The 26,514-nt window shown below is 30.6% G+C and overlaps 2 protein-coding genes across 3 annotated transcripts; one reads left to right on the top strand and one right to left on the bottom strand.

Annotated features, from left to right (window-relative positions):
* Positions 1 to 2,257: 2,257 nt before the first annotated feature.
* Positions 2,258 to 10,419, top strand: LOC120087605 (ABC transporter D family member 2, chloroplastic). The gene is made up of 10 exons (XM_039044427.1): positions 2,258 to 2,820; positions 2,905 to 3,106; positions 3,224 to 3,291; positions 4,072 to 4,398; positions 4,492 to 4,656; positions 5,086 to 5,314; positions 7,541 to 7,779; positions 7,877 to 8,195; positions 8,754 to 9,025; positions 10,075 to 10,419. The coding sequence occupies exons 1-10, from the start codon at positions 2,335 to 2,337 to the stop codon at positions 10,255 to 10,257; spliced, it is 2,490 nt and encodes an 829-aa protein (XP_038900355.1). The 5' UTR covers positions 2,258 to 2,334; the 3' UTR covers positions 10,258 to 10,419.
* A 1,823-nt stretch (positions 10,420 to 12,242) lies between these two features.
* On the bottom strand, positions 12,243 to 16,547 carry LOC120087606 (CBS domain-containing protein CBSX3, mitochondrial). Of its 2 annotated transcripts, none has more exons than XM_039044428.1 (6): positions 16,391 to 16,547; positions 14,471 to 14,737; positions 14,236 to 14,317; positions 13,456 to 13,529; positions 13,062 to 13,122; positions 12,243 to 12,669 (listed from the first exon to the last, which is right to left on the bottom strand). In XM_039044428.1, exons 2-6 carry the CDS (start codon positions 14,729 to 14,731, stop codon positions 12,527 to 12,529), a joined length of 621 nt encoding a protein of 206 aa, XP_038900356.1. In that variant the 5' UTR covers positions 14,732 to 14,737; positions 16,391 to 16,547; the 3' UTR covers positions 12,243 to 12,526. The 2 variants fall into 2 exon arrangements, with proteins under 2 accessions (XP_038900356.1, XP_038900357.1); XM_039044429.1 differs by having other exon boundaries at positions 14,471 to 14,752; positions 16,391 to 16,544.
* Positions 16,548 to 26,514: the final 9,967 nt, after the last annotated feature.

Below are 26,514 nucleotides of genomic sequence, written 5' to 3'. Positions count from 1 at the left end.
ATAGTGCGATAACCCTTCATAAATCGCTCGTAATTATAGCTCGGCCAATAACCGTTATGCCCCTGTAGTTACATCTAACTCCTTAAGTACCACTGATCCCTCTAATGAACATAAGTCATAGTCCTACTGTGACCGAGTCATCTCTTCCAAAGAGAAGTAGTGGCCACTATGTTCATGCCCCAGAATCAGCCCTTAAGGGAGCAATTTATCTACTTACCTCTGCTTCGGGGAAGGAGTGAATTCCATCTTGTGTAACTGAGTTCGCAGCTCCCAAATCAGACAAGTCCCCAAAAAGATAGCATTTTGAGTTGGCAATCTAGCCATTTTCACCCATACTAATCAAAGAACCGCCTTCAAAGGCAATAGTTCCCAAAACACTCGGGATTGAGGTCATGTCACCTATGGTCGTTTAGGTGAGATGTAAGTGTCCAGTATCAATGAAGTTATATACAGAGACGAAGCATCTCGTGGTCCGGTCTTATACAAACTCTTTGTATAGGACACCCCTGCTCGCATGTCTCCCCATGAATGGTCAGAATCTACCATCTGTAGTAGTTCACAACATTTGTAAACCTCTATAAAGCGGGTCGTATGCGTAGTGTCACGAAGATCAGGTATCCTATCTTAATCTTTATACTACAGACCTATTTAGGTTATCACTTAAGGCATGATTCACTTGTATATCTCATATACATGCTTAAGTTTACATATAATAACCATGGAGTTTTGTTTATTGGATATGAGTTAATGCCAGACAAAATAACTCTTATTTTATTCATAATAATGAGCATATATTACAAACTATGAGACTCTGGAGAATAAGGACACCAATCCTAATATTGTGGTCTGGTCTTATACAAACTCCTTTGTATAGAATATCCTCGTTCACATGTTTATATATGAATGATTAGGATCAAATCATTTGTAGCACTTTACAACAATTATAACACCTACAAAGCGGGTTATACTCGTAGTGTCACTAGGATAAGGTACCCAACCTTATCCTTCTACTATAAACCATTTAGGTTATCACTTAAACATGATCCACCCGCATGTCTCTACATACATGTGTAAGTTACAAAGATAACCTTGGATGTTAGTTTATTGGTTTGTGGTTAATACAACTAAAATATCACATATTTTATTAAATAGACAACGAGTTTGAATATAATATCATATATTTTATTAAATACACAATGAGTTTGTTCAATAATATTTGCAAACTAGGACATAACGTGCGCCCAGTACAAATCTCCCTGTAAAAAGATTAGTAACGTTGTGCTCTGAAGCTATTTGCGTGACAATCACGTCTTCTCTTCTCGATGCACATGATACTTCTGCTCTATATACTTGTCGCGCTTGTGACTTCTAGGCTCTCAAGAATTAGCCACAACACCACTATTATTTATTTTGGATTGGGAGAATTTTGTGATAAGGAGGAAGGTTTGAGAATGTTCACAAAACAACTCAAAACACATCTAATATATATATATATTAAATTATGGGATGTCAAACGCCCCCTTAGAGTCTTAAGAATGGTTCAAATCTATACGTTTGACTTCGAGATTATCGTATATACTTGACATCAGTTGAGTTGTACTCATTTTGGTTACATTTGTAGTACTAAAAGAATTAAATTTACAATATAGTTCCAGATTTTTTGAAATTTGAATCAAAACTATGTCACTTTTTTTTTTTTTTTTTTTTTGATAATGTGTAAGATGAGAGTTGAACTTCTGACTTCGAGATTATCATACATATTTGACATCAGTTGACCTATACTCATTTTAGCTATATTTTTTATACTAAAATAATTAAATTTACAGCATGGTTTCAGAATTTTTAAAATTTGAATCAAAACTATATGGTATATATCTTAAAGAAAAGTACAATAATGAAAAACATATTTAAATCTAAAATAAAAAAAGTTATCTCGTAAATAACAAATATAGAATTTCTATCAATTTTAAGATTAGATGTCAAATAAAATATCAATGAATAAAATGTTTTTTCTTTCTAATAAATATGTGGAAATTTTTGTAATTTTATGATTGATGATCTCACAAATGTAAGAATTTTAACATTTTCCTTATGTCTTATCCATAGCTATACGTCACATCCAGATGTGTTACTGTTCTCTCCATATTTTACACGTGTTCACTCAACAATTAACACCTTCAGTTTTTTCTATGTATTATTATCATTTTTTTTTAGGTGCGGTCAAAATTAATTTTTTCCTAGAAACAATTAACAACAAAATAATGGCCAGGAATTTATGGAATAAGGGAGGGAAAATGTATTTTATCTGCAAAATATGGTAGCCGTGGCGTTATTATGATCTCAAACTGCAAAGGTGAACCATCATCCATTTCACTTGACGTGCTGCAATGGACGACGACGACATTCTCTTCGCAATTTTCTCTGCTTTTCTTCTCAATTTCCCTTAAATCAACCAATTCATGGAATAGCCGTAAAGATTTTCGATTTCCACTTAGAGAAAAGATGATACTACACTCACAAGCTTCCTCTGTTTTCACGGTTTCCTCTACAGTTACCGATAATCACGCGCATAAGTATCACCGGCGGAAACTTCAGCTTCATGATTACGGCGATGGCTGCGGTCACGGCCGGTTCCATGTTCGTGTTTCTAGAATGTTACTTCCGACGGATGCGGTCATGGTCGGTTCTAGCGGCGGAAGTCTAGCTAGAAGGAAATCTAGGAATCGTTTTATTAATGTTAGGTCTTCTGCAAGTGCCTCCGACTTGTCCGCCTCGACTCAGCCGCCGGATATTCCAACTCCAGGTTCAGGGCCAGATAAGGTCAGTTTTGTTCTTGTGTTGTTTAAGTTCTTTCTAATAATTGCTTGTGGAAAATGATTGTGAATTTGATTCTGGATGATGAAGAATGAGGAAGCTCAGAGGCCTGGACCTGATCTGAAAGTGCTTCTGAAGAGGTTTTGGAAAGTTGCCGCACCTTATTGGTTCTCGGATGATAAAGTGCAAGCTCGATGGCAGCTGGCTGCTGTCTTCGCTCTGTCCTTGGGCACCACCGGCATCAGCGTTGGCTTCAGTTTCCTTGGCCGTGACTTCTACAACGCTCTTGCTAGTAATTTTTCGGTTCCTTTTCTTTCTTCCAATCGATATATGCAAATGCTTGTCCCATTAATTAACCTAGTTACTTTCATATTCGCATTTTCATCTCCTTAACGGGTATCGCGAACAGACAAGGACCAAGAACAGTTTACTAAGCAACTCCTCTACTACCTAGGTGCCTTTGCTGGAGGTATTCCGGTGAGCACACTGGTCTACTCCCCTCACTTTCGCTTAGGTACTGTTCTACTAGTCCACTCTGTTTTTCAACATTTAAAAACAAAGGAAATATGAACAAGTGAATGAAGTCGACATTAAAAGTAATTTAATTATTTGCATATTCATCTGATCTTTACAGTAAGAACGTTGACATCAAAGGCTCAATCCTTGCATTTTCCTGGAAGTATATGCACTAAATTGTTACATAAAGAAGTAGATTAAATCACAAATTTAGTTTTGGAACTTTCAGTTTTGTGTCCCTAAATTATTAGACTCAAAATTCGTTAACCTAAAGTGGAAGTTTTGGAGAGTTAGAAGACACATAATTGGAAGTACAAGGACTTATTAGAAACATTTGAGTCTTGAAACTAAACTTCTAATTTAAGCAAACAAGTACAAGCATCATTTTTCAATCAGATACATTTAACCAAAATGCATCATTCTATAGCCAAATGCATTTTAACCAAAAACAAACTCTCTAAAACCCCTTATCACTGAAAGGAGAGTAGAGCATTTCGTCCACTCATTTAACATTGTCTTCATACCTGAAGAAAAAAGTTGGCTTCATTTTTCAATCAGATACATTTGTAAAAAGAAAAGAAAAGCACTTGAAAATGCTGCTTTCAATTTTATGAACTAATCAAATGAATTTTATCAGTATTTGTTGTCTATCCAATAATTTCTTTACATAACTCTTCTTACAGTTAATTTAACTTTAAACATTTTATCTGTATTACCTGGCCCAAATTCACTGCTCTACAGGTTTTTGTATTGAGAGATTATGCAAAGGACATGCTTTCCCTCAGATGGAGGTCATGGATGACAAAGCATTACATGGAACGTTATCTAAAGGACCAGTCTTTCTATAAAATTCAATCACAATCCATTATTGATAATCCAGACCAGCGGATTGTTGATGATCTCAGTTCTTTCACAGGGACAGCTCTTTCATTTTCTTTGGCACTTTTCAATTCTACAGTGGATTTAATTTCATTTAGTAACATCTTATATGGTATCTATCCACCGTTGTTTGTTGTTCTTCTTTTATATTCGATTGGAGGAACGGCGATTAGTGTTTTCCTCGGAAAGGTGATATTCCCTGGCTAATCTATAACCATTATTTCTTTTGATTGAAACTTTGGGGAGCTAGTCTGTTATAAATTTTAATGTGCATTTATGCAGGGTTTGGTTAATCTAAACTTCTTGCAAGAAAAGAAAGAAGCAGATTTTCGCTATGGACTTGTCCGCATTCGTGAAAATGCTGAATCAATTGCTTTCTATGGTGGTGAAGAGAATGAGATGCAGCTTATTCTGCAACGTTTTAGAAGTGCTGTTGAGAATTTAACTGTAAGTATCTTAATATGCTGGGTCTGTCTATATTCCAAGCTTCACGTTGAGTGATTATTTATTTCAATGACTATTGTTATATTCCTAGTACCTTATTATCATTTTGTCAGAATGAAAAGTATATGCATATCTATGGTGTTATCTCTATTAAAATTTAGGGTTACATGCATAGTTATTACGTTGGATCTCAACATCCTCTTCCAAGTCATAAGTATATCTCAAGTATCTTTTCTCTTCGCTCCAGTCACATAAGTTTAGACATTTCAAGCCTTGGGCCTTTAGTTTTGATATGAGATAATCTGTGTCAAAGCTGAACGTCCATTATACAGTAGTTAGTATTCCAAGGTTGTATATTTTGGTTTTCGTCGTATTTGTGTTTCTTCACCTCTGTGGGTTCTTACCATATTCTTTGAATATGCTGCTTCACAGAAATTACTAGTAGCATCCAGAAACCTTGAGTTCTTTACCAATGGCTATCGCTACCTCATTCAGATTCTTCCAGCTGCTGTTGTTGCCCCGATGTACTTTTCAGGAAAAATTGAGTTCGGTGTTATTAATCAATCAGTATCTGCTTTCAATCACATCCTTGGGGATTTTTCCCTCGTTGTATATCAGTTTCAGGCCATCAGTGCTTTTTCAGCAATTATTGATCGCCTAGGTATCGTGTTCAACCTCCTCTATTTCTTGCATGATTATATTCCTTTAAGACAAGATTCTGAAAGGGGAAGTTTGCTGATCGGTCCTCTTATGGACAAAATAGTAGCATACAGGCTTAGATATAGATCTATGTGATATCTGGGAGAACTTCGTTCATGTGTGATTCATGTAAATTTTAGGAGTATAACAGAGTATTTATTTGTGACTATCTATCCGTGTTTGTTTGAGTCCTGCCAAAATTACTTTCACCCTTTTTTCACCACTTTGGTACTACTACACTCGTATAGTATACAACTTTTTAAATTCTCTCTTACTTATTTGACATGCAAGATTTAGTGTCCATTCTTAACCTATTGTATTGAATACTTGTATCTGAACGTTTGTTCAACATTGAATTGGTTTGAATTGTTTGATGGTGTATCCAACTCATGTTGCTCTCCTTCTCTAAAGCCACGTCAAGAGCTCCGTCATTGGCATTAATTGTGATCCCACCAAGTTGAATACCAAGGCAGTTTTTGTGGGTTGTGAGGGGGAATGTATTGCCTTCTTTCTATGTAGGGCCTCCTCTTGGTCATGACCTACGGGGTGTCTCTTTCTGGTCTCCTATTATCTAAAAGGTCCTGAAGCATCTTGCCTGCTGGAAAAAGGCTTTCTTTTTAAAAGGAGGAAGACCTACTCTTATTCAAACTAATTTATTTGGGATCCCACCTTACTTCCTCTCCTTTTTATTCTCTCCCTTTTATGGATTTTTGTTCCAATAAGTATGAACCTTGGGAGGGTCATGAGAGATTTTTTGTCGAAGGGGGTCGATGAAGGAGGGTTGCATCTGATTAGTTGGGAAATTGCTGTAAGGCCTTTGGGTCCGAGGGTTGGGTATTGATACCTCGCTTCCTCTTGGTACCTCTTGTTCAGGAAGGCTAGATCTCCAAAAGGGTTAAAATTTTTGCCTTGGAAGTCTTACTTGGGAAAGACAATACTTTAAAGTTTAAACCATGTGTAAGACATTCCTCCCAAATTTTGGGGTCTCGGTGGTGTTCTTATTGCATAGGTGTGTCTGAGGACCTAGACCATATCCAGGGGTTCTCTCTCCCTCTCTCCTTTTCTTTTTCTGTTTTTTTTCCTCCTTGTATTGTGAGAGTGAGAGACTTGAGGAGTTATGGGAGTTAGATTAGGTTAAAATGTTAGTGCCTTGGTGTTGGGTTTGTGACTAAGAGAGTTTTCTCTCTTTTTTTAGCTAGGCTTCATTCTTTTGGATATGAGGCTATTTTTGTATTCTGTTGGCCACCTTCCATTGGGCTGTTTTTATCTACTCCCTTGTATATTCTTTCATTTCTCTCACTGAAAGTTTGGTTTCTTATTAAAATATAGGGTAAATATCAATTTATATCCTTAAACTTTGGGGGTTATATTAATTTAAACCTTAAACTAAGAATTGTATCGATTTAAACCTTAAACTTTGGGGGTTGTATCAATTTAAACTCCAAACGGTGGGATTTATATCAATTTGAACCCCAAACTAATAATTATATCAATTTAAACCATGAACTTTCTTAAGTGTATCAATTTAAACCCTGAACTTTCATAAATATACCAATTTAAACCCTAAACATTCATAAGTGTATCCAAATAAAACATAATAGAGGGTTTAAGTTGATACAATTATGAAAGTTCAAGGTTTAAATTGATACACTTATAAAAGTTCAATATTTAAATTGATACAATTATTAGTTTAGGGTTTAAATTGATACAATTCCCAAAGTTCAGGTTAAAATTGATACAATTATTAGTTTAGGGTTTAAATTGATACAACACCCAAAGTTCAAGGATATTTACTCTAAAAAATATACATATGACTAGTACTGAGTCATTATGTTCCGTTATATTAAATAGTTGCATAATACCGGTCAACACGAGTATATCTTAACTAGCATAAAATATGTACTCTCGACCAAGAGATCTAAGGTTTGTTTCTCCCACCATGCATATTGCTGAACTTGAACTCAAAAAAACAAAATTGTTCCATAATACGGAGTTATAAGTAATTATCAGAACGTCCAAAGTCTAGTCCTTTAAAACCTTGCCGAACTTTTTCAGTTCTTTATCTTACGTTGTTCTACACACCAGTCATTTATGCCACTGTATGATTTGCTTTTCCATCCAAAATCATGTCTAATCTTAATTTGTAGATTAGAAAATATGTTAAGTTTTGATCCTCAAACATATGCAGGTGAATTTGATGACCTCTTGGATGGCAGTGCCCCTAATGTTCTCTCTAACACCTCAGAAGAGATACATCTCATGTACTCCCATGTGGAATGTTCACCTCTACTGGAATCAAATGGGTCCATGGCCCTAGACAAACGTCCAAAATTATTGGAGATAGAAAATATGACTTTAAAGGCACCAAATGGAGCTACTTTGGTGAGAGACTTGGCGTTAATAGTTAAAGAAAAGGAGCATTTGCTGGTTTGTGAATCTATTGCCTTTATATTTTGACATTACGTTGTATGAGCTTAAACCCATGGTCAACTGGAAATTCATGAGCATGGAACTACTTTCACAGGTAATGGGACCTAGTGGATGTGGGAAAACCTCTTTGTTAAGAGTTTTGGCAGGTCTTTGGAATGTTGGAAAGGGAGAAATCACATTTTATATAAGAGACTATCCCGAGAAGTTAGTTTCTCAAAATGGAGTGCAAACCGAAGCACATATAGGAGAAGATGTATCCAAAGAAAATAGTAGACCACTCAACAAGAATTATCAAGGGATATTTTTCCTTCCTCAAAGACCATACATGGTTCTGGGTACACTACGTCAGCAGCTGCTTTATCCTACATGGGCTGAAGGTTCTGTCACATCAGCAGGTCATGCTGAACCAAATGGTAAGTCAACCGCTTGATTGTTATTGTGAATATCATCAGTCTCACAGTCATTTACGACAAGTATAATTATGTTCCTCTTACAAAAAAAGATTACTTTTCTGGATTGCATTCTTGTGGATATGGTTCTGAAAACTAACAATGTGGGAAAGCATGTCTCTTGTTCTTTTCTTATTTAAATAATTAGAAACTTTTATCAACTTAGTGGCATTATTTGTCTGTAATGTCTAGCCATGTCTAACAGTCATTTATGTGATGACATTTCTGGAAAGTTGAAATGTTTTGTTAAAGTTCTATAGAAGGAAACGTCATTCTCTTTGTTCAATTCCATAACACAACTAGCACTAGCAGTATCTGCTCAGTACCTGCCCGTATTACTAACTAAAACATAAGGTTGCTAGGACTGACTACTATGTTTATTTGTAATTGAAATAGTATTTATTTTCTTCGTGCACGTCATATAAATACACATATCTATTTTGTACAATAGATTATATAATTCAGAGTAAATCAATTTGTCATGAGGTCTACCAAGTCAGAATGACTGTTTTTGGCTTGCAGTGTTCCCTTCCTTTTTGACAGGTGCGTCGAATATCAACAATGTTGGTGAAAATCCTGATAAGCCAACAACGGATGACCTAATCCAGGTTCTGGATAAAGTGGGTCTTGGCTACCTATTGACTCGTTTCAGTAGTCTGGATACAACTTGTGAATGGTCCAGTGTTCTTTCTCTCGGTGAGCAACAACGTATTGCTTTTGCACGTCTATTACTTTCAAGACCAAAGTTAGTCCTGCTGGATGAGTCTACAAGTGCGTTAGACGAAGCAAATGAGGTACTCCTGTGAAAATTCAGCTAGAGTTTGATCATGATGTTATGTGTTATAGCTTGACATTTTTTTTTTCTCTCTTTGTTATGTGTTCTGGTAAAAGTACTCATTTGGAACATGTGCCCCTGCTTTTTAGATGAAGCTTGTGCGTGCATCTAACAACTGTTTGATAAAAAGGAAAAATGATAAGAGAAGTAAATGACATATATAACCTTCATTCTAAATTTTATGCCGTCTCATTTGAACTGTATTACAATTTTAAGGTCCATGATCATAACCAAACTATGGGTGTCAAGCTAGCTTATATTCACCTTTCTCATTATATCCATTATTAACTATTTACTTCCACATTAATAATTGTAGAAATTCATACGAATACAATTATCTGGATCCTTCGATGTCCTAGCATATAGTCTAGAACGAACACGTGAAATGAAAATTTCCTTTTGATTACAATCTGCTAGCTTTAGACCACTAAGCCTCCAATTCGACACATTTAACAAGAACCTTGTCATATTGAGCAATCATCAAAGCTAGCAGTAGAGTTTTCTTGGGTAAGTAACTGTTATCGTGCATTACATCTAACCACTCATGTCTTGCTTATTGCTTGTTTTTATTTAGTTAAATTACAAGTTTAGTCTATGAACTTTCCAACTTGGGTCTATTTAGTCTCTAAGTAAAATTGTCTAATAGATCGTCAATAGATCTTAAAAAAAGTGTCTAATAGATTCTTAAACTTGTACCTACCATGCATGAAATTGAAAGTTTAAGGTACTAATACACATGATTCTTAATCAAATACTTATTATGCAGACCATAGAAAGTTTAAGAACTTAGATATTTTTTAACTTTTGGGAGACCGGGACTTATTACATATAAACTTGAAAGTTCGGAAACCGATTAAATACTTGTTGAAGTCTGGTGGCTTTTTGACACAAACTTAAAAGTTTCGTGACTATCCGTTTTTATTTTCATCGTGTGAACTTTTTGTTTCTTCAATTCAGGGTCGGTGAATTGTTTATAATGCGACTTTTGTCTTGTTTCTGCTTCTTCAGGCACGTTTATACAAGCAAATTGCAGGTGCCGGAATAACATATATCAGCATTGGCCATCGACGAACTTTACGTAATCACCACAACAGTATTTTGCATATATCCAAGATGTCCGATGCCAATCAACGCAATTGGAACATTGAACCCATTATTCGGGATGATTTGTACGAATTATCAAAGCAGTAAAATACAATACTTCTGCCTATAATTTAGTATTTCTAATCCTCCATTTTCTTTTTTCATTAGTCGTTTGCAGAGGAGAATATATTCTATGAAGGATCTTAACGATGGGATATCGCCTGAAATTGACGGGTAAAGATTATCAGAAAGTTACCAACAGTAATGTAGGTGAGGTTTCCAACCATTTCGTTGTCTTTTCTTATTGAATTTGCATAATGGTGGATTATCTTAGATAATTTTGGAGGGTTAAATTACAAATTTTAGTCTCTAAAATTTGAAAATTAGGTCTATTTTCTCTTTGAACATTTAGGTTTTGATTGGTAACTATTTGATTTTTTAAAATTGTGTTTTTTTTTCAATTTCTTGATCATGGTTTTTATATTTTTCTGTGTAAATGTGTGAATTCTTTGCTTAATTCTTTAAAAGAAAATACTATTTTCAAATTTTTTATTTAAATTTTAGAACATTCTTAAAATGTAGACAACAAAACAAAATAAGTAGTGCTTATAGCTTCATTTTTTATTAAAAAAATCATAAATAAAAATTAAAAACAAAGTAGTTATCTAATTGAACTTTAAAATTACAAATTTAGCCATTTAGTCATTGAACTTTTGAGTTTTATTAGTGTAATGAATCTATAAATTTGAATTTATCATGAATTTACTGGACATAAAATTGATATTATCTTCATTATTGTTTTATTTTAAAATCAAATCTTATAAAAACCTATATTTTTAATAGTTTTAGGAAAATTGTTTTAAATGAAAAAATGTTGAAAATATTTTTAAATATTGTAAAAATATCACATTTATCAATAATAGACATATAGTAGTGTCTATCAGTATACGACATTTTTCAGATTTTGATAGATGGTAGTTTATTAATATCTATTACTAATAAACAGTGACATTTTATTATATTAATAAATATTTTTGTTATTTTATTAAATTTGAAAACAACAGATTTGGTATTTCGGTTCTCAATAATGTTTTTTAAAGATTCTTTGCCGGTAAGAAACTGAACTATATTCTTTTACGGACTAAAGAGCATTATTTATTTTTATTTTTATTATTTTGGTCTCAACTGTTACTGGTCTTATTTTTTTAATTATCTTTTTGAGATTATTTTCACATATAAAAAAATTAATCAAATTTATTTACCAATATAACAAAATGTTACTATCTATTATTGATAGATAATGATAAGACATTTGTAGACGGATAGATATCTATCAATATCGGTCTAACATTGATAGATGTCTATCAGTGCCTCTAGACATTAACATTTTACTATATTTGAAAATATTTAATGTGTAATATTTTTAATATATCAATGCAATAACATTTAACTTTAGATATCTATTAATATAGTGACATTTTTAACAATTTTACCGTTTAAAATAATAAACCTCTTTTTTTAATATGTGAAGTGGACGAATCAGATCTCGGACTTTGAGGTTGGTATTATAAGTATTATATCCAAAGAAATGAATGCCAAATATGATATATAATATTTGATTAGGGTAAAAACGTTTAGAACAGTGGATATTTATGCGGTTGACTTGAGGACTGAGAGTTTGGTATTGATTTAGTTAGAACTTTTCATTAAGTCATAAACTTGGTCCCTTTCAGGAGGGGAAGCAAAACTTTTTTAGAAGTGGTTACTGAATCTCTAAATTTATGTTATTGTGTTGTGATAGCTTTATAAAATTTAAAGAGACCAAGGAGTCTTTAAAACCATCATTTTGTGTTGAAAAGAATCTTGAATTTTTAATTGTATCCAGTAAGTCTTAGATTCTGTTCAAGATTTTTTTTTTCAAATTCATAACCTACACATTCATTAGATCTCTAAATGATCATGTAACTATTAAATAAATGAAAATTTTAATACTTTACATAAATTAATGACGAAAAAATACTTTTATTTATTAGATCAAATGCACGTATCAGGGTAGAGAATCCTGAAGCTAAATCCAAAGAGATTCCTCAAACTCATTTCAAACAGAAATTCTCTGCTTCATTTTTTTTGGTAAATCGCCAACTTGAAGGAGATTTTTGTACTCTCCAATGATAACGCAAATTCAGTGTGAAATTTTGCAAAGCAAAGTTACCGTCTGTTATTACAACATTGGTCCGTTATTGTACTAGAAACAACACGAAGCACAACCATATTAATAAGAGTGCGCATACCGGGTCATGATCATATGTACAAGAACTGAAGCATTCTGGTTTTTGGAAACATCTCACACCAAGCAACCAAAGTCCATAGCAGCAACTCAATAACCTCCCTGAATAAAAGCATTCAGGCGGTCTAGTTCCTCACGGTGCTCACTCACCACAGCCCGAACCACATCCCCGATTGACACCATGCCTTGCATGCCCTTCTCGTTAATGACGGGTATGTGCCTAATTCGGTTGTCTGTTCACAAGCATGAGATCTCCAGGTTATATTAGGAAAAATGGAACTATAAAAAATACCTTTCACAGATGTTTCAATATAACTCTTAAAATGCATTGTAATATATTAATATCAATCATAAATGTTTCATAAACATTCCAAAACTTTCCTTCAAGTGACAGAAGTCTAGACATGGAGTGATGTGACAATGACTTAAAACGGTGTAGGAATCCAAATTTCTGTTTTAGGTCATTGCCATAGCATTTCATGTCTCAATTTTCGCCTTACTTTAAAGTTGTTTCTGAGATGTTAACGGTAACATTGCAACTTTAATAAGTATAATGGTATCTCTAAAACAAGTGGCAAAATTTGAAGGGTGCTTTTTATAATTAACATAAGATGCATTGTAATACCAGTCATAAGTTCCATAGCTTGCAAAACCTTAGTGTCAGGTGTCACAGTGATAAGTTTGTTCTGCAAACAAAATCAAAGCAATTTGTCATTGCAATTCGGAGTCCCAATGTTTTATGTGCTTATGATGTGGATGGAGAGGATATTAAACGAATAATGGTGATCGTAAGCAAATTAAAGCAACCCCATGTGAGTAATAATAATAATAATAATTTTCTTAGAGAGAGAGAGAGAGAGAAAGAAACGTACATATACACATGCAAATTAAGGTAGTTGATTAAAAAAATGGAAACAATTTTTTTTGGAAAACCACATGAGCATCTAATTTCCATCATTGCACACGCAACTAGGTGAATAATTAAGGGTGTGTGACATATAAAGGTGACAAGTTCATACCTCCTCAGTCATGATATCCCCAACCTTGGTATTCTTCGAAGACCTGCCTTGCACTATAATCTTTCTCAGATAATCTATAAACGTGTTAAAAGAAAGGCTCAGAAATGAGATATTCCATTTCAAAGGACAAGAAAATGCTTTTTTGGACTTAAAGCTTAGAAACAATATTTATGGTCAATTTACAAGGAAAAGTAAAGGAGAAATGACATATAAAGAGGAAGAGCCATGATGTAGAAGTAAAAACCATGATGTAGAAATAATCTTTGTGGTCCTAAACGTCCCAATCATCAAGTAAAAACAATTTCGAGTATGCCAAAACTAAGTAAATAATGCAAATTTACTCCCCACCACATAAAACATTAAAAAAAAATCCAGCTGAGTTTGAAATCTCTGAAAAACCAATAACAGCTTTGAGGATACTAGCAAGAAACTGATAAAAACTTTGAATTTCTGAGTTTAAAGTTCAATATTTGGCACAATCAGCCAATTGCAGAGTATTGGAACTTAAAGATTTTGAAAAGTTTTTTCTTTGGATATCTTTGGTGCAAATGTACATCTTTCTATAGCCCTTGTAACCTTTCTCTCTTTTGACCAAATTTGAAGAGAGAAAAAGAAGAAAGCAAAACAAAAAATCTGAGAGTACATATATTTGTTATTTGTCCTAAATGACAATATAAATGAATCTCTTCATTCGAAGATAGGATAGAACCATAAATTTTGTAGATGAACCCATATATTCAAAGAACTACCTGCATTCAGAAAGCATATCATATCACGTACCTCTCTCTGTTATAATACCAGCTATTGAATTTTGCTCCGCGGGTTTAACAACCACCAAGGCTCCAACGTTGTGCTGAGTCATCTTTTTTTTTCCCCATTATTTAATAAGGGGGTGAGTATGCAAGTGTGAAATAGCAGAAATAAACAATTTTCTTAACAAGGTATGAAGTTCTCGCTAAAATAAAGAAAAGATATAAAACTGTTCAAAGGAAACAACTCTCAAGAGGAAGCATACCGACTGAACAGCATCATAAACACTGTCTTCTGTGGTGCACCAAAGCCAAGATCCATCAGCACTTTTGCCTTTAGCTTTCAAGATGTCATCAACGGTAGTGCTTTCAAAGCCATGCTCTTCAATGTTTATGGAACTAGCTGATGTCGAAAAGCGTGAAAGCATTGCAGGCCTCATATGGGGGTTTGCTACACGAATTTGTTGCAGAACAGCAGTTTTCACAACGTTTCCATGTGATAGAAATGATCGCACGGCACCTTGCATCTTTACCTGTTGCACCAGAGGCTTAAAAAATGTGTACAATAAGGTCTTTTTAAACTTTGACGTGCGTACCATATCAGAAAACAGCAGTCCATGCAACTATACCCATACACAAGAAAATAATGATTTAGAACTTCCATAAATTATTATGTTAAATTATAAATTTAGGGTGTGTTTGGTTTAATTTTTCAAGTGTTCAATTTTGAAAATAAGTCATTTTGGAAACAAAGAAAGTGTTTGGCAACTACTAAAAATAGCTATTGGAACATTTTCAAAGTGTATTTTGAACTTTTTTTATAAAAAGAGTTTAAATAAAAATGAATTTTCCAAAAAGCACTTTTTACTCTTAGTCAATCCAAACTGGTGTCTCTAGTTTGTGTCTGGTAGGTTTCAAAACTTTCAAAATTACAAATATAGCCTTAAATATTCGACTTCCTTTTTTAATTCAAGAATCTAATAGAGACACGAAATTGAAAGTTTAGCACTCCATTAGACAAAATTTAAATTTATGTTTAATAAATCGATTAATTTAAAAAAAAAAAAAATTGAATTTTTCAAGAACTTATCAGACACAAAGTTGAAAGTTTGGGGATGAGCGCCCCAACTAACACCACAAAACCCTCGAGTGCAGGTCCCAAGGGAGTGTCAGGGAAGATAGTATAAGTAGGAAAACACCCCACCACCAAAGGTACATAATTCTGCCAGGCTAGGCTAATCATTTCAGTTAATACCAACTTAAGCTTCAGAGCGTGTTAGACATTACACCACACTGGATTTTGTTTTGTAGGTGAGCTTGGAGTGGATGACCCGACCAAACACACATTAACAATAAACATGAGCATTAAACTACAAATTATGAAGAGATATTGTTCATAACTTTAGATACTCTTAAAAGTTCAGGGACCAAATAGATTCAAACCTCAAAATTAGACTAAACTTGTAGTTTAACCAATTAATCTACATCTAGAAATTTACATAGCAAGAAAACAGGAAACAACAGCTTGCAAGAAACTTGACAATTGAAGCACAATAATATATGAACGCCATTTCTTCCATAACATGACAAGACATGGATAATTTTTCCTCTTTCCGCTGAGCTAGCTGCCAGTCTTCAATTAAGAAACAAATTAGCTCACCTCATCTGTATTAAATTACTCACCTTATCCGTATCAATTTACTCCATAAATATGAAGATCTAATGTAGAAGAACGTGTACGGAAATACGAGAATGAAGAAAATCAATCACTTATACACCGCAGAAGAACAATTATTGAATCAATCGGCGTTGGCCAAAGCCAACACAGTTCCATTAAACTACATAATGCAATCGATGAAGAATTAAATGTCCACAACATAAAACAGGAATCAAACTCGATCTAACCGAGATCAGTACACTAAACTTGTTGAATACAAAGGAAACGGAAATAAAATGAATCAATCAGCACATCAGTAAGGAAAAACAATCAATCAATCAGCAGAGCAGAGGTTAACGAACGCATTAAAACGAAAAACGAGAGAAAAATCAAGCGTTACAGCTAGTAAAAGAAGATGAAGCGAAAAGAAATCCAAATAACTCACAGAGTTGAGCGTTGATTGCAGGAAAACGATAAGAATCAGAGGAATAGATAAGAAAATGAGAATGAAATGGAAGAAGAGATATACCTGAGGAAGATCTGGAAGAAAATCCGTGAGTTGAAGGAGAAAGAGATAGCTTCAGAGAATGAGACCTAAAGGACGATGAAGCAAACAGAAGCTCATGGAATGGAACTGTGAGACCCGATTTTCTCTCTCAATTATTTCCTTTTCTTTTTTTTTTTCTTTTTCTTTTTTTCCTTTATTATTATTATTGTTTTATTTTTTGGACACTCACACACACTTTCTTATCGACTTATCCTACGGTCGTTAATGGTTTTGTCATCCATCTTTAATATAAAAACTCGTTTTTTCATGTGGGTGCGATATATATAATATAATAAATACAATTTCCGTCCGTACTTAAAAAATATTTTTTTAAAATAAAAAAACTATTTTGGTATGTTATTAAGAAAACTATTCAAATTTGTCGGTTGTTTTTAAATATATCAAAATGTCAATACATGCATTTTATAGTGCACATTATTCTCTATCACTAATAGACATTAGACTTACATTCTTTTATATTTTAAAAATATTTTTTGTAATTATATAATTTTAAATACTTATCCTATTTTAACGGCTCAATTTTAATTTTTTTGTATAGTTTTATTTTTATCAAAATTAGTTTTAATTATAATAATAATTTATAGACAATCAAATATATAATCTATTAATATGTTTTTAGAGATAAAGAGTCAAAATAAGGGGTAGGGGCAGGCGCGATAGGCTTAGATCAGATGCAAGCAAGCTCAATCACAATATGCACATTAGAAAAGGGGGGCTGAATCAACTGCTCCTCCAGAATGGCTGGTAATACCACTGCTCGCTTTTTCTCTCAACCACAAGTGGCTTATTTATGTAGTGGTCAGCATTCCACGGCACGGCAAAAAGAAAGAGCTTCGCTCGGTGGGCTAAGTAAGAGACTCTCTTGGATAGAAAGGAAGCTTACTAGGGTAAAGGTTTTTCTTAAAGTTTGGAATGAAAAAAGTTGATTGATAATAGTCTAAATAGAAAAATTTTAAGATTTAGACCTTTAAAAATACGAAAACTAAAATTAAACCACTTTTGAATAAAGGGTCAAAATGATATTTTAAAAAAAACGTTTCAAAAATTATTTTAAATAAATATAATACCCACAATAATTATTTCAAAGTTTTGATGAACTTGAGAAAGTACTGTTTCTAAGTTAACTTCTAAAACAGTTAACTTACAAATTTTCATTGTTTTCTAAAATTTCAAAATTAAAATTTTAATTTTAAATGAGTTTTTTTAAATTTACGATCTATTAAACATAGAATTGAAGTTTAGGATTTTCTAAAATATAAAATTTAAAATTACGTTTATCGGATTAATTGATATTTAAAATATTTGAAATTTTCAAATACATATTACATACAAAATTGAAATTTTGTAATCTTTTTAGATTTTTTTTTAAAATACAGAAATTATAGATATAGATTTCAAAATTTATAGACTAGACTTGGTTTAACTTTTAAAAATATTCCTAAAAAAAGGAGAAAAAAACAAATAAATTTCTAAGTAGACGCAGTATTTACAATTTAAATTCTTTCAAAATTGAGTAAAAAACAATAATAATACCAGGTCAATTGCGTGGATTTTTTTATTTCTGAAATATATTTTCTCTAGTTTGTTGTATTTTTATTTTATTTTTTATTTATTAACTACAATTATAGTTGAGCAAACTTGGAAAAAGGCATCTTTCTTTTTTCTGGAAAAAAAAAATATATATTATGACTTAGATACCTGAGTTTCATCCAAATTTATCAACACTATTTTCACCTCTAAATTTCTTCATTTATTATTTATTTTTCATCCATAATTTAAAAAATAAAACCAAAATTTGAGAACTAAAATAAGTAGTTTTCAAAAAATTGTTTTCGTTTTTAAAATTTAGCTAAAAATTGAACAATTATACATATAAATGATGCAAATCATGATAAGAAATGTGGATGATATAGCATTAATTTTAAAAAAATAAAAACAAAAAACAAAATTGTTACAAAAAAAAAAGAAGAAGCCCTAGCATTTTCTTTTTTCAAGAGAATAATATATAGGTTTTATCTTCTCTTTCTTCTTTTGAATTCAAGGGCATAGTGGATATTTCAACCATATCTTTGGGATAGTAAGTAATATCTTATCTACTTAACTTTTTTCTTCTTTTTTATATATCTTTTAAATGTTTTAGGTCCCGTTTGGTAACCATTTTATTTTTTTTATTTTTCTAAAATTAAACTTATGAACACTTCTTTCAACTCTAAAATTTTTTATTTGTTATCTACTTTTCACCAATTGTTTTAAAAACCCAACCCAAAATTTGAGAACTAAAAAGTTGCTTTTATTTTTGGAATTTAGCTGAAAATTCAACCATTTACTTAACAAATATGCAAATCACTGTAAGAAATGTAGATGGAATAAGCTAATTTTTTTTTAAAAAAAATCAAATGATTACCAAACGGGACTTCTTTTTTTGTTTTTTTTTTTTAAATTAAGCATATTTTCTCCCAAATTTCTTACAATATTTTGCATATTTCTCAAGTACAATGGTTAAATTTTTAGCTAAAATCAAAAAACAAAAGTAAAATTTTAAAAGCTACTTATTTTACAAAATATAGCTTGATTTTTTATTGATAAGAAGTAGATAACAAGTGAATAAATTTGAAAGTAAAAGTAGTGTCTATATGATTAATTTTCAAAACAAAAAACAAAAATCTAAATGATTACGAAATAAAATTTCAATTTATTGAATGAAATTTTAGGTCATGAACATTTGTGATAGCAATTAATGTCTCGGATCATGAACTACATTTAATTGTATATTCTGTTTTCCTCCCTTAAGGTCGTAAATTTAAATTCCCGCTATATTTTGTTGTACTAAAAGGGCATTCCAAGTTTATAAAATTCATCTAGTTACTGACCAAATTAACGAAACCTGAAGGAATATGTTGGAAAATTTTCTGATTATTCATTTTTCTTTTATTTTCTTTTTTTTTTCCTCTTCTTTTATTTTCCTTCTATTTATTTTATTATTATTATTATTATTATTATTATTATTATTTTACAGATTTTGTTGTTGTAGTAATTGACACTACGAACAAAATCAAACACCTAGAACAAACTTTATATTATATCAAAATAAACTATATAGTGTTTTAAATTAATTAAGAAAAACTCACAAATAAGAAAATTATGTGTTTTCGTGTGCCAATATATAATTAACAACAAAAAAGTGAGAAGTTTTTTTCTTTTTTCCTTTTTTATAATCATCTTTTAAGAAAAACCAATAACAAAATAAAAATTAAGGGTAGAACAAAACAGTATAGATACAAAACAACACACTTCCATAGAGGATGAACTTCAATTTAAATTCTTAAAGGTCGTTTGGTTTAAAGTTTTATAGATGTCAAAGAATCAATAATGTATAGGAATAAAAAGTTTGAGAATAAAATTGTTGATAATTAATGATGATTTGTGCATGGAAATGTTATTAGAATTTAATGGGAACAAAATATATTTGATTTTAATTTATAAAATTTATCATGAACAACTTTATAAAAAATTTAATAGATTAATTGGTTTTCAAAGTTTTGAACAAAATTAATTATTTAACCGCCAAATAACAATACTAATTAAATTATTAATTACGAGGATTTGTAAAATGGATAATTTATATTCAAAATTACTTGATTACGTGATTTGATGTAGCAATTTGATGAATTTATATAATCATGATGACATGTTAGTTAATAAAACAATCCAAATTAGTTTGAAAAATAAATATAACATATGGTGATTAAAAATTAATGTAGTGTAATTAATTAATGATAAACTAATTATAATTATTAAAAAATGACCTCATAGATATTAATCATAATGATAATTAATTAAATACATATATAATTTATTAATGAATTGATAGTATTAATGTATGGATTCTTTATGGTATGTTGATAAATAAGTATATATAGAGAGAGAGTTAAATTCAAATATTATAATTTGATTATTAATATAATTTTCTAAATTATAATTTTAATATTCATATATTGATTAATTTTAATGATATAGAAAAAAAAAACATGTATTAAAAGAAAAAAGAGAGTGGACATCAAGAAAATTTCACATGGGTATCATTCATGACCGTGAATATAAATAATGCATGAGAACAACTTATTCTCATATTTAAAGCTTCAAAATTTGTACCAAACAATGGGATATCTATTTCTTATCCATTTTCACCCTTATTTTCATTCAAATTCTCTCAGTCTAAATGTCTCCTAGAGGGTGTTTAGATAGAAATGTTCATTTAACTTATGAACTGAGTTCGACAAGATCCGTGTCGAACGGGATAGAAAATCTTCGATTAAATAGAGAAGAGAGAATTTTTTTTTCCATTTGATTAAACTGGGACAACGATGGGATTATACTCCTAACCCTCCAATTTTATAAAGATATAAGTTACTGTGCACCACTGTCGTGAGTTTTAAAACTCATAGTCAAGTGTGATACACACATATATATACATAACTAATTTCATAATTAATCATATATAACTTTTTATTTGATATATATTTTTATTAAATTGAGATTAGGATACATGGTTATGGTATTAAATTTGAATTTTTAGAAATGATGAAAACTAAACATTTTAGTCATATATTTGTTCCATATAAATGGAAAATTTAATTATTTAAGTAGAAAAATATTTATAGTAGTTACTTTAAGTTAATTAAATTTGTTTTGTAAGAAAAAACCCAAACAAGAAAAACAATCTTCGTTGGGGACTCGATCTCCGCAAATTCTAAATAGGGATTTTTGTGGGAATGGAAAATGAAATGGGTAGTAAAAAGGGGAATGGGACCACTCCGTAAACATCTCTATGTTTGGATTAGAAGAAAAGTTATATGTCATTTTAAATTAGAAGAAATAATTTTAGAATTTAACTCCTCTCTACAACTATTTTTGCAATTTTAAATATCATGTAATTATTTTTAAAAAACCAAACAAAAAAAAAAACTTTGAGAACCTTTTAAACCTACTATAAAAAAAACTTGATGACTAAAAGGTACATTCTGAAAATTCAATGTCAAACACCTATTCTTATAAACTTAGGGATTAAAAAGTTACATTTTCAATATTCAGTCAAATACACATATTCTTCGTAATTTGGAGACTAAAAATGTAATTTTTATTATTATTTTTTTAAGATGTAATATTCGTGTAGGTGGAAGAAAGAAGGTCTATATTGTAATCGTTGGGTGTAGACTGAATATATATATGTCATGGTATATCTCAAGCTTTTAAAAGTCAATTGAATAAGTGGAAGCACCATATAAATCATATGCCAATGCCACTTGAATTTTGTACTTTGCATAAAAAAATATCTCAGATTTTTAAAAGTTTAAAAAATATCCATAAATTTTAAAAGATAGTTAAAAAAAATACTATTATCGTTAGTTTTGGATGGAAATCGTATTTTTTTTTTAATACTTTTGAACTTTCAAAAATTTTTAAATGTTCAATTTTAATCCATCAATGAATATAAATCATTAATCATCAATTAAGGTGTTAAGGTAAAATAATCATTATTAAAAAATAATAATCATAATTGTTGTTTATATTATTAAAAAGACCCATCCAAACTTACCATGAATTATTTAAACATATACCAAACAAATTATAATTTTTTTTGAAAAACTCAAAATTAAAATTTGAGAGATCAAATATATAAATAAAGACAAGTTCATATTTTTAGGGGGTTGAACTTGGACTCCTCAATTTTTAGAGTGTGTTTGGTCCAAGAAGTTTATGGGTCATACTACTAAAAAACATCAATTTTATATCTCATCAACCTCTTATACGACAGACCGCTATTTTTTAAAAAATAATAATAAATTTAATAATATTAATCTCAAGTTGTTTCGATATTTAATATTTGATTAACAAATGTAGATTTTTTTTAAAAAAAAAGAAATTATTTACTCAAAATAACAAAATTTTAATATTCTAGAAGTCTATTATTGATAGACGTCGATGAAAGTTCATCAACGTACTTTTTTCGCTATTTTTATACTAGTTTGACATTTTTTTTATATATTTAAAAAAATTCTCATTAATAAAACTACCATATTTCAATATTAATCATATCTTTTAATAAGTATCTTTTGTAAGGAACAAAAAAGTATATATATATCAAGAGGATAAATCTTGTGCATCACTCAACACCTAAATCCAAGCGTATAATCAAATTGTTGGTCTTGTTCGATTCCAATATATTGTACACGTGGTGTGTAACTGACCCTCCTATCAATACTCGGAACGGTCGATTTAGGGGAGTCGTTACATTACATGGTATGATATAATATTTACCAATATTTTATTATTCTTTTTGGAAACGAATATAATATCCATTAGTTTGTGAATATTAAGCATAATTTTCTACTCGAACAGGTCACTGTATAGTCGATGTTAGTTGAGTTATGTTCATTTTGATAGTTTTATTAAATTTTCATTGTTATACTTTTAATTTTTAATTTTAATATATATATACTTTTAATTTTAGATTTAAATTTAGTCATATATTTAATTTATTGTATTTTGTTTCTGAAAAAAAAAAGTCTTGAGGTGCATGTCTATAAATGGTAAAAATGTTTACACATGGTCTTTTCTACGTGAAAATTAGTATTGTTTTTGACCGGTAGTTTTGATTTTTTTTTACTTAAAAAAAACTAAAAAAAATAACTAACTTTAAGATTTATTACATTTAGATACAAAATTAAAAAAAAAAATTAAAGATTTATTAAATATAAACTTTAAGATTATGTGAAATTTAGGTCCAGATTTTTTAATAAAAAATTTAGGTTAAGATAACCTATTTGGATCTTTGTAGTTTGATGTCAGTTCAATTTTATTACTCTATTTTCAAATATGCAATCTTAGTTTATGGGCTATCAATAAATCTTGAATTCAGCCTCTACTGATGGTTTAACATTGTTTTTTGTTTTTGTTATTCTATTAACTTTTTCACTATAAAACTTGAAAACACATCCACATATTGTACTATCTTTTTTTCTTTTTCATGAAAATTGTTGTTATTATTTATCCAATTTTTTTAATTTAAAATGACTAAAATTAATATTGGATGTTTAAAAGTATCTTAAAAAAAAGCATTTGAAAGTATATGATCTAAATTTGAATTAACTCCAAAATATAGTTATAAAAAAATCTAAAATATATGAATTAAAATTGTATTTTTTAGTATAATAATTATAAAAATAGGAGATCGAACCTTCGATCTTTAAAGAGAAATGTTATATCAATTATCATGAAACTATGTTTACTTTGTAATTAAAATTTTCTTAATTATCTTAGAAAAAATAATTGATATCAGTGACTAATTAAAATAACAAGCATTGACTAATATTATGTCCAAAATTAACTATGCCCTATATTTTCCAATGAATTTCCTGAATATAATAAACTTGTTTATAAATTATAATAAAAGGAAAAAAAAAAAAAAGTTCACGTCAGTATCATTATATCAAACAAAATAAAATCACGAAAAGTTTTACTTTTTTTGTGATCATATCCTCTCACCGACGGGTGTTATTGACACGGTTGCTCCAGAATTGTACGCAACAATTTTTTTCATTATGAAAGAAAAAAAAAGTGAACATGAATTTATATTTATAACTTTTAAAAGTTTTATCGATACAGTGGAATCAATTTCAACCCTAAATTTTTATAACTATATCCATTTAAATACTGAACCTTCATAAATGTATAAGTTTACACATTCATTCGATTTTAGTTTGACAAATATCACACAAAACATTTATTTCTTTTCCCAATTAAACTCACAAATAGTTATTAGTGAATCGATTTAAAATATATTAGGATTATATTTAAAGATCGTCAATAAATCCTTAGACGTGTGCAACATTATACAAATATCAATTTAACGAAATTGACGATTATAATTTGAATGAGCAATTTTCAATAAATCTTAATTGAGAGTCTAAATTGATTCGGTTTTGTAAGTTTAGAAAATTTTAATTGATAAATTACAAGTCTCACATGATGTTTGTCGAAATAAAACATAATTGAGTGTTTAAACAAATACGCTTATGAAATTTAGAGTTTTAGTTTATACAATTATTAGTTGATGGTTTAAATTGATATAACCCTAGAATTTAATGTATAAATTAATACAATTATTAGTTTATGATTTAAATCGATACAACCAAAAATTCAGGGATATAAATTGATATTTGGAAAAGGAAAAAATACTATGATATAGAACATATAACTACGTGTTGTTTTAGTATTTAGAGTTGTTACACTAGGCCCCATTTGGTAACCATTTTGTTTTTTATTTTAAAATTAAACCTATAGACACTACTTCCACCTCCCAGTTTCTTCATTTGTTATCTATTTTCCACCTATGGTTTTAAAAAACCAAACCAAAATTTGATTACTAAAAAAGTAGCTTTCAAAAAGTTGTTTTTTTTTTAAAATTTGACTAAGAATCCAATCATTATACTTGAAAGGTACAAATCATGATAAGAAATGTGAACGATATAGACTTAATTACAAAAAAACAAAATAGTTACTAAACATGGTTTTAACCTTTTAACATGTCTTTATTTATTATTATTATTTATTTTTCTTACAATCAAAATTTCCAACCTCTAACATATAAGAAATGAGTATTGTCAAAAGAAAAAGGAAAAAAAAAAAACTTAGAAGAAATGAGAAAGTATTTGGGGAAAAGGTGTTATAATTGTTGGGATTGGTGTCTTGATTCTTCGAGAGTCTCGTTGTTTTGTAAAGATTCAATGAATAAAATAAGTGTTATTTAATTCTGACATTTACTTGAATCCAATAAACAAAACTCATTGGTTATCTTATGTGAACTTATGCATGTATATGTGATATACAAGTGGATCATGCTTTAAGTGATAACTTAAATAGGTTTGTAGTATAAGGATTAAGGTGGGATACTTGATCCTTGTGACACTACGAATACGGCCCGTTTTGTAGAGGTTTGCAAGTGTTATAAACTACTACATAGATCCTAACCATTCATGTGGAGACGTGGAGCGGGGGTGTCCTATACAAAGAGTTTGTATAAGATCTGGACCACGAGATGACTAGACTCTGTATATAACGCCGTTGATACTAGAGACTTACATCTCACCTAAACGACCATAGGTGACACGACCTCAATCTTTAGTATTTTGGGAACTCTTGCCTTTGAGGGTCCTTTGATTAGTATGGGTGAAAGTGGCCAGATTGTCAACTCAACATGCCTACCTTTTTTAGGACTTGTCTGATCTGGGAGCTGGGAACTCAATCTACAAGATGAAATTCACTCCTTTCCCGAAGCAGGGATAAGTAAAGAGATTGTTCCCTTAAGGGCTGATTTCGGGGCTTGAACATAGTGGCCACAACTTCTCTTTGGAAGAGAAGACTCAGTCATAGTAGGACTATGACTTATGTTCACTAGAGGGATCAGTGATACTTAAGGAGACAGAGGTGACTACAAGGGCATAACGGTTATTCGCCCAGTTGTACTTACGAGCAATTTGTGAAGGGTTGTCGCACTGCTGATTGGTTAAGATGGACACATGATATATCTGTGCTAATGAAAGTTCAGCTGTCGGTCTTTAGTGGAGTGCCTGGCAGTTAACGGATGATGAATCTTGTGACTAAAGAGTTTAGTTAGTTATTCGCGTACCGTTGGAGCTTCGAGCCACAGGTCCGTGAGGTCCTCTTGGTAGTTCAATGGATTCAGTTGAGGATCAGTTCTTTGTGTTGATTTGAGATATTCAAATTGACAATAGGTATTTTGATTATATATGATGTAATCGGTTTGATGTATGAGATACGTCTAGTGGAGGATTGATGTAAATGAGATTTACATTAAATACCATGGAATAGAAAAAGAACTATGGTTTATATGTTTCATGAGATGAAATATTAAAACTATAAGTTATAAATATAGTATGATAAGTTGGTTATCATTTACATCTATAACAATATTAATTATTGGATAATTAATTTTCTTTCTTTAATAACCAAGTGAGTCAGTGGTTATTGGGTTCATGGTAACCGTGAGTTTAAAAGGAAAGTGG

Source organism: Benincasa hispida, chromosome 10 (assembly GCF_009727055.1).
Source record: "Benincasa hispida cultivar B227 chromosome 10, ASM972705v1, whole genome shotgun sequence".
Lineage (NCBI taxonomy): Eukaryota > Viridiplantae > Streptophyta > Magnoliopsida > Cucurbitales > Cucurbitaceae > Benincasa > Benincasa hispida.
Note: the sequence above shows the minus strand (reverse complement) of the source record. Positions and strands in the feature narration are given on the sequence as shown.